Here is a 10,182-nt window from a genome sequence, read left to right on the forward strand (position 1 = left end):
TTGTTGCTGAAGGTAACATTTACACTAAAGGATTTAAGCAACATGGGAAGTAAAATAACATGGGAAGCATAGACTGGTAGGTTTTCTGTATATGCTAAGCTTAGGCTTGTCTCTATCTCCGTGGATCATGCAATCTAAAAATGGTAACATACCATTATTTACATTTTCTATGGTAAATTTGTTGGATGGTACTAAATGTTAAGTTAAGGGAGAAATGTACCTATAAAGAAGTGGAAATGACTGGGAGATGTATAAGAGAAAGCGGTAAGTGGACAGTGCAAAGGGTGAACATTCATATACATCAGCATTATAACAGTGAGTTCGGTAAAGATTGTTGACAAAGAGTATCCGGTTACTAGTGATCCAATAGTAACTTCCATAATATAGGCAGAACAACCGAGGGTGAAAGTACCAAGGTACCTCTCATATGGCTCGAGATTCGAAGAACCCTTGCTGTTAGAGGGCATTATGTGATATATATATATATATATATATATATATATATATTGCTTTGTCGCTGTCTCCCGCGTTAGCGAGGTAGCGCAAGGAAACAGACGAAAGAACGGCCCAACCCACCCACATACACATGTATATACATACACGTCCACATACATACCTATACATCTCAACGTATACATATATATACAATCACACATATACATACATACACATGTACATAATTCATACTTGCTGCCTTTATTCATTTCCCGTCGCCACCCCGCCACACATGAAATGATAATCCCCCTCCCCCGCACGCGTGCGAGGTAGCGCTAGGAAAAGACAACAAAGGCCGCATTCGTTCACACTGTCTTTAGCTGTCATGTATAATGCACCAAAACCACAGCTCCCATTCCACATCCAGGCCCCACAAAACTTTTCATGGTTTACCCCAAACGCTTCACATGCCCTGGTTCAATCCATTGACAGCACGTCGACCCCGGTATACCACATCGTTCCAATTCACTCTGTTCCTTGCACGCCTTTCACCCTCCTGCATGTTCAGGCACCGATCGCTCAAAATCTTTTTTACCCCATCCTTCCACCTCCAATTTGGTCTCCTACTTCTCAACCGTTCCCTCCACCTCTGACACATATCCTCTTTGTCACTCTTTCTTCATTCTCTCCATGTGACCAAACCATTTCAATACACCTTCTTCTGCCCTCTCAACCACACTCTTTATATTATCACACATCTCTCTCACCCTTTCATTACTTACTCGACCCAACCACCTCACACCACATATTGTCCTCAAACATCTCATTTCCAATACATCCACCCTACTCCGCACAACCCTCTCTACACACACACACACACACACATATATATATATATATATATATATATATATATATATATATATATATATATATATATATATATATAATCGAACCCAGGCCATTTGTGTTATAGGAAAATAGCATATAACATACGAAGGGTGTGTTTACATTATGTGTCTGTCTTTGTTTAGCTTTTCATGCAGTGTCAGTTTGTCATAGTTATAATTTTTCATTCCTAAGATACATAATACAGGACCTGAGGTATCTCAAAAAAAAAAAGAAAATCTAAATTGTTTGATATGTATCCCACCACGGAAGAGTTTGATAATGTGTTTGTCCTTCCGCAGTCTTACAGTGTATCCCAGATGATAGAAAATAACACGAGTCTTATAAGTTTGAAACGTTTATTAACTTTAGAGTAACATAATCCACTCCACATTCATGATCAGGGAAGAGTCTACAACTGGAGGTAGAAGGTGTTATCCTCAAAGGTCGCCTCTTAATTGAGGCTTTATGAACCTCGACTGAAACCCCTGTAACCTTCCTTCAGCGTCACTCTTGTACTGAAGTCAGTGGCCACCGTCACCACACTAGTATCTTCCGTAGCCAAGGGTAGGAGTTCGGGAGAAACCATCTGTTGTAGACACCTTAACGACCGTAGCTTGCCCCACCGTGGCTAACGTACCTAGGATAGGATCCATAAGGATAGCCTCCGTACAAGCCCAAACTGGGGTCGGCGTCGGCGCTCCTCTTGCTACGGTAGGCTCCATAGTAAGGAGAGACACCATAACCAGTATAACCTCCACTATAACCTCCGTGGAAACCAAAACTGGGGTCGGCGTCGGCGCTCCTCTTGCTACGGTAGGCTCCATAGTAAGGAGAGACACCATAACCAGTATAACCTCCACTATAACCTCCGTGGAAACCATAACTGGGGTCGGCGTCAGCGCTCCTCTTGCTACGGTAGGCTCCATAGTAAGGAGAGACACCATAACCAGTATAACCTCCACTATAACCTCCGTGGAAACCAAAACTGGGGTCGGCGTCAGCACTCCTCTTGCTACGGTAGGCTCCATAGTAAGGAGAGACACCATAACCAGTATAACCTCCACTATAACCTCCGTGGAAACCAAAACTGGGGTCGGCGTCAGCGCTCCTCTTGCTACGGTAGGCTCCATAGTAAGGAGAGACACCATAGCCTCCTGTATAACTCCTACCATAGACAACGCTAGCAGCCGGTAAGGGTTCGGCGCTCCCCACAGCCAAGCACAGGGCCGCTAGTGTAGCAGCAGCAGTAACCTGATGGATACAAACTGGTATTACTTTATCATAGACACGATTATTGTTCTCAAAGGTCAAGTTATCCCACTCATGGTTCAACTTTTCATACTCAAGTTGACGTACTCAAGGGTCAAGTTATCGTACGCAAGGATCAAGTTATCATACTGAAGTAGATGGCCCAGATGTGCTAAAATGTTACTTTGTGGTGCATAATGGTTGAAGTTTTGTATTCACATCTACAGCTATCCAAAGTTCCATTTCCAAAGTTGTATTGTACAAAGGGTTAATAAAGGTGGATTGCTGAAGTGGGTCAAGCTATATCTCGTGAGGGTATACTTATGGAACTTATAAAGTTCTGTTGTAATACAGACTGGGTTAAGTTGTAGCAAACAAGTTGTTAAGTTCCAGGTATCAGGAAGTTTAACTATCATACTGGTAGAGTAAGTTGTGGTGCCCAAGTGGTTAAGTTATAATCATGAATGAATTAAGTTGTAGCTCTCAAAATAATTTGTATCATTAAAGGCCTAAACTATTGTAGTCAATGGGCAAGTTGCAGGATCTAAAGGGTAAATTGTAACACTGATGGATTAATTTATCTTACCCAGGGATTAATCTATCTTACCCAGGGATTAACTATAATAGCCTAATTATGACTTCATTTATATCAATAAAGTTGTTTTACTTCAGTTGTATTGCTTGAGTTGCATTAATCATAAAGTTATACTATAGTTCTCAAAGGCTTCTGCTGCTCAAGGGTCAATGTGCTGCTCCTAAAAGGTTAGGTTCTGCTACTCAAGGGTCAAGCCATAATAGTAAAGGCTTCGGTTCTAGTGCTCAAGGGTGAAGCTACGACACTAAAGTGTTAGGTTGTACATTAACATTTCCTACGGTTTAGGCAAAATGTCTGTAATAAAATAGTTAGGCCAGCGTACACAAGGAACAAGTGTTTTGTACAAAATGTTAAATCATTTTACTGTTTATATAAGTCTCAGAAACAACCTTATATACATAGTGTATTGGAAATAGTACCCACTTCCTCCCACTGGAATGTACATCTTAAGTTCCTAAATGTTGATCTACGTAAAGTTAACCTAACATTATAAGACTCTCATATGGTCTATGATTATCACATTATGACAAGTGCTAGAGTATTGTGACCAGTAGAAGTCATGCCCACTATCAGTATGACAAGTAAACTAAGGTAGTAGCGGTATGAACATAAGCGTCATATTTGCAACCCAAGTATTCTAGTGAACACACTCACCAAAGTCTTCATGATTGAAGATCTCAGAGTGGACTATGATGTGGTACAGGCAGCGAGGCTATTTATACCCAGACTCTCACTGACGACACGCCTCAACCAGACGAGTTCCATGTTGTTAAACTCAGAAGGACATTAGTTTTTTTTTTTTTGCGTTGCTCGTGGCCGGTGAATCCCTGGGATTTTGGTGATGTAGTCATATGAGGAGGAGTCAGGAATTCTGTTGTGCTTTATATTTATAGAAAAGGAGTGTTTATGTACCTGCGCTACAGTACGACGGTACGACTTTTCTCCCCGTTTGACTTAACTTTGAAGGGTTAGGTAATAAGGTTCGGACACCATATCGAAGGATTTTCCTGTCGTGGTCAGGGTTCGTATCTTCGTGCTCAAGGGTCGTACCGTCGTGCTCAGGGGTCGTACCGTCGTGCTCAGGGGTCGTATCTTCGTGCTCAGGGGTCGTATCTTCGTGCTCAAGGGTCGTACCGTCGTGCTCAGGGGTCGTACCGTCGTGCTCAGGGGTCGTACAGTTTCCATAGAGACTATATCTAACAAGATCCACTCATTAAGGCCTATAATTAGTGAAACCATATGCTTTAAATATGCAAAAAATACACAAAATTTTTGGTTTTATTCTAATAATCACAAATATTACTGTTTTCATCATTCCTGTGAATAAGGGCAAAAAAAAAAAAAATTTTGGCCACGAATCTCCTGTGAATCGCAGAAGGCAAGAAAGAGAGGCGTTAGAAGGGGGACTTGAAATCCTCCCCTCCTGTATTATAAATGTCCAGCAATTTGGTGGGGTGGGGGTCAGAGACAAGAATTGGTCCTCTAAAAACCTCTCTTATTTCTGCTTTCCTGACGCTACATCGCTGAACCGGGTATTGACTGACCTTTATGAAATAGTAATTCATTATCATTATTGTTTATCATTATCATTATTATTACTATAAACAAGGACTGATGAGTTTACAGCACAGCACAGGTGAGAGCGGAACTTTTCAACTGTGCGTAAGTAATAGTTATCTAGCAAAGTACTGCTGCTACTATCAGTAACTACTACTGCCGAATTCCACCTACAAGTCGTTCCACCGTGACCAGTGAGAAGTCATCGTAGGTAAGGCAGTCATCATCATCATCATCATCAGGGAAAGGAGCAGAGCATCGTGGAAAACCTGGCTCACCGCCAGTCCAATACGTTCCTGCTCTTGCGCGTCCAGCGGCTTCCATGATGCGCCAGGCCTTTAAAAGAAGTCTTAAGCTGCATAATGCGAAATATGTCATCATTATCACTGTTATCATCCAAGCCCTTGTAAGTGCCTCCTGCTCTCCACAAAGGAGCAGCGATATAAGTGAATCTGGAGAGAGGGAAGAAGGGCCTCGAAGAAACCATACTGCATTCGCTACGTGTGTGATGATAATGCAGCCTCGCCAAAGTTCACTTCTCGCTTGTGTTTGAATAAGATCCGGTAATATATACTGCATTAAGGGACACCACCTGCTGGGGGTTGTACTGCACGCGTGTGTGGCTGTATCACTAGGAGTCGAGTCTCGTCAAAGAATACTTCACTGCAAAGGAGTCTACATATTTCTGTCACTGAAAGTAGTGCAGCCTTGGGCTGGAGGAACACCTAGAAAGGTCCTGGGAAACATCAGAACTCTTTCATAGAAATTGGTCTTGTGGTAATTATAAGTAAATAAGTATATACAAGTATTACTATGAGCAGGTCCTGCTGTTACCCAGGTCCTGCTTTCCAGAAGGTAATACAGTCGATGGCTGTGCTACCGCTAAATGCAGGGAAATGATGAATTACTCCGGAGTGGGAGTTTGGATGATGAAATTGTGTGTGTGTGTATCACTGACACACACACACACACTTACACACACACACATACACACACACACACACACACACACACACACACACACACACACACACGTTACTTACGTATATGAGTAAGAAGTTGTCTGACGAGCTTACTCTATTTTCCTCAGCTGACCATGAAGATAGCCTCGCCAAAATCACTTTTCAGTCGTGTTGTAAACTCGTGGTGTAAACTCAAACACTTGGGTTTCCGCATCATAATTATATCATATATATATATATATATATATATATATATATATATATATATATATATATATACATCGTGGACATACATAACGTGTGATTGTGTGCGTGTATATCTATGTTTGTATTATATAGGAAGATATTCTATAACTGTAGGGTCTCGTCTCTCGGACTTTATATATATACATAATGAAGCAACTTCTGTTACTTTTGGGTAATTATCTGCATTTCTAGTTTCATAATCAAGCTTATTCCATTCTATTCACATCTCAAATATTTAGAAAGAAATTCATTACAACTTTTCCTACAAGTACCTTGCTCTGACCTCAATTTTTTTTTTCCTAGCATTTTAAGCGAATGTTGAACAATGTTTACGTGATTCAGAGTCAATGAAGGTTGTCATGCAGTCACACTTTGCTCTATATCAAGCTTAGGGAAATACCACTCCTAACCTTCGCAACGACTCGCCCGCCCGATTTCTCTCTAACACACTCTCAGACCCCTCCCCGCCTCTCTCTCTCTCTCTCTCTCTCCACGCGTAAACTATTCTATATTTTCTTTTATCCATTTACGTGGTCTTCCGGAATTTGGACCCTTTCATACTCATAATCAGTGGTTTGTTTCCTGCTAGATTACTGTTACAGCCACGTCTTATTCCTGTGTGTCCCATCTTCGCTACTTTGCATCGAGTTGGACTGAGTTTCGTCATCCACGAAACTGACCATCTCTAGAAATAATCTAATTTCCCTTATACGTTAAGCAATCCCCTTCGTTCCTCACCTCTCTTATGACCTTGTGCGTGTGAATCAATCTCACGTTTTAGTAAAGGGTTACGAAATATCGGGAACTACGCTGCTACAACCCGTCCAACCAGTCTGCTTGCGGGAAGGCTGACAACAATGATGACCTCGATTATGTGTGGATGACATCCAACAGCTGCCCGGGGTCTATGAGCGGTTATACCTGCTCTGGCTTGCCGTGGAGAAGAAATGTGCGTATCTCGTGTTTCCATCCTAAAACCCGTATTCAATACCATAACGCTTTCCAATGACTTCATGTAATTAGTAATATACTGAAGAATGAGTAACTTGCGGAACAGCCTCACTCTCTCTACCAAGCCTGGAGAAAAATAATTTAGTTACTGGAGCCTTATTGTTAAATGTCAAGGGAGTAGAAACTGTTGCCTTTGTTTTCTACCTGGCTGCTCCCTTCCTACTAGTGACCGCTGGGGGAAATCCCTGAACCTTTCCTATGGAAGATGTTGCCCAAGTCGGCAGCCACGGGAAGTACACCACATCGTTGGAGATAAACAAAAATTCCATTTCGTTTAATTTACTTAGCACCTTGGAACTATTCGGTATCATTCTTAGCAATTTACTCTGATTTACAATCACTCCCAGTTGTCTCAGAACCGTTCATATAAATTCATGCATCGTAATTTACAGCCATCTAGGAGTATTCGCCATCGTCAGCAACAATATAGTATCAGCCGAAACGACTCACTGTTCACAGCTGCTGTTCAGTATCTACCACAGATCATCACGAAGAATTGCCATAATATCACAACCATTAAGTAATGACGACAAAAATTCCTCACGATATATAACAATGCAATATGTGCTAAATATTAACATTACGTCTCTTTAAACTATCTATCACTGGCCCGCCATGTAGAAATATGGAAAGTCGTTTGCAAACATTTACTACCTAAAGCTAATCTGTGTCAGGTAAAGCTATTCATTATCATTTGTAAACAATTCACCTTCTTGTCCACATAATAAGTTTGTTGTTACGCTCGTTACCAGACTCGAAGGCACCCCGACCTCCTTTGTTTACCAAATGGCGTCCTAGCTACGTCTCTTCCTCGTATATCAACAGTCTGTTATAAATCTCTCTTGTATCTCCCTTGACGATGTGAATATTGCACGAAAGTGCACTTGGGAACTTATTGTGTTTCATTTTTCCGTGGACTCGCAGGAATATATTTGATAACGCGCAAAATTGTGATGCTTTTTGACATATAATACTATGTATATATCACTATAGTTTATGGCTTTCCAGTCGTCTTTAGTCAGTCTCTGTTGTATATCACAATATATCTAACGTCATTCATAATCATACACGTTCATTATTATCCATAATCATTAGATATAGTTTAAACCCACCACTGATTATTCATGAATGTTCAACTAAAACTATCTTTTCCATTCTATTTCGCTTACATAATATTCTAATTCTTTTTTTTAAAACCAGAGCAATTTATTTCATTTACAACTGTTCATAGATATATCCATTTGGTAACGCTCAATTTATCAAGGTTCCAGTACAAGTTGGTTTTCTCTTAGAATAATAAATATAGTCAAGGTGATAATACTAGACGAACAGATTAAAGGAATTTCCGCATGAAAGTCGATTACTTAAGGTCATTCTTTTTTTTTTTATCTCCTTTTAGGAGAGTTGGCCCGACCTTGTAGCAACGTAGCTGTACTTATTGAATTTACAGACGAATGATTTTCAATATTACTTTTCTGAATTTTAAAGGCTCTATAAGTGCGTCGCGCTTTGAACCAGGATGGGTGATACACAGACCTACAAGCGTTGTCGCACGCAGTTCAAAATCATGCGGCAACTGAATGTAGAAAATCTGTACTCAGGTATGGCCCATTAACAAGGAAGGTGTCAAACCTTTTACTTATATCACATACGCGGTGTTCGAGTACTGTTTGTAATGGAAGTTTTACCACTCACCTACTTTATTCCTTGGATTCTAAATATGCCACGCAATATTCCTTCCACAGAATCAACGCCATATTACGTGATCCTTCCTTAAATTCTCACAGCTCATCAATAACCAAGAGTTAACATCCACATTTGGGTAATTGTAATGATTCTTGTGAAACTGGCTGGTGTGATGCGACCTACCCAGTACCCTAAATCAAATGGTTGTACTATAACACCTCGGCAAAGATTAGTACATTCACCCACTAGACAGTCTTAGCGGAAGACTTTCCGTGCACTGCACATGACTGGGAAACGGATGTGAGCAAATGCGGCCTTTATACATCTGTTCTTGGCTCTATCCAGTTAACGCGGGAAACACCGATAAATTAGAATTAATGATAATAATAATGATAATTACTATCATTATGTAATATGTATCAGTGCAGCCAAGTGAAAATGGGCAATTCGGGCAGCATAATCAAAGAGGGGGACAAGGGTGACATGCAAAGTGATAAAGAATATAGTCTAAGAATGAAAGATAGACAACAGTTCAGGTGTGGGTAGTTCAGTGTGTTGAATATATGAAGACTATGGAGACGACAACTTCTTAACATATAATGGTGATGATGTGTTCCTCCAATCATGCATACTGAACTACTTAATGGCCTGTTGGGCTGCGGTATAAGCCCTACCTTCTCCCTTCTCTGTACAGTATCTTGCTCAAAACTTTTTTTTTTTTTTTTATTATACTTTGTCGCTGTCTCCCGCGTTTGCGAGGTAGCGCAAGGAAACAGACGAAAGAAATGGCCCAACCCACCCCCATACACATGTATATACATACGTCCACACACGCAAATATACATACCTACACAGCTTTCCATGGTTTACCCCAGACGCTTCACATGCCTTGATTCAATCCACTGACAGCACGTCAACCCCGGTATACCACATCGCTCCAATTCACTCTATTCCTTGCCCTCCTTTCACCCTCCTGCATGTTCAGGCCCCGATCACACAAAATCTTTTTCACTCCATCTTTCCACCTCCAATTTGGTCTCCCTCTTCTCCTCGTTCCCTCCACCTCTGACACATATATCCTCTTGGTCAATCTTTCCTCACTCATTCTCTCCATGTGCCCAAACCACTTCAAAACACCCTCTTCTGCTCTCTCAACCACGCTCTTTTTATTTCCACACATCTCTCTTACCCTTACGTTACTTACTCGATCAAACCACCTCACACCACACATTGTCCTCAAACATCTCATTTCCAGCACATCCATCCTCCTGCGCACAACTCTATCCATAGCCCACGCCTCGCAACCATACAACATTGTTGGAACCACTATTCCTTCAAACATACCCATTTTTGCTTTCCGAGATAATGTTCTCGACTTCCACACATTCTTCAAGGCCCCCAGAATTTTCGCCTCTCCCCCACCCTATGATCCACTTCCGCTTCCATGGTTCCATCCGCTGCCAGATCCACTCCCAGATATCTAAAACACTTCACTTCCTCCAGTTTTTCTCCATTCAAACTCACCTCCCAATTGACTTGACATTTTTTTTT

The 10,182-nt window shown here is 41.2% G+C and overlaps 1 protein-coding gene across 1 annotated transcript; it reads right to left on the bottom strand.

Moving 5' to 3' along the window:
- Positions 1-1,665: 1,665 nt before the first annotated feature.
- LOC139755377 (uncharacterized) lies at positions 1,666-3,963 on the bottom strand. The gene is made up of 2 exons (XM_071673598.1): positions 3,824-3,963; positions 1,666-2,577 (listed from the first exon to the last, which is right to left on the bottom strand). Exons 1-2 carry the CDS (start codon positions 3,833-3,835, stop codon positions 1,927-1,929), a joined length of 663 nt encoding a protein of 220 aa, XP_071529699.1. The 5' UTR covers positions 3,836-3,963; the 3' UTR covers positions 1,666-1,926.
- Between the last annotated feature and the right edge of the window lie 6,219 nt (positions 3,964-10,182).

This window comes from Panulirus ornatus, chromosome 2 (assembly GCF_036320965.1).
Source record: "Panulirus ornatus isolate Po-2019 chromosome 2, ASM3632096v1, whole genome shotgun sequence".
In the NCBI taxonomy this organism is placed as follows: Eukaryota; Metazoa; Arthropoda; class Malacostraca; order Decapoda; family Palinuridae; genus Panulirus; species Panulirus ornatus.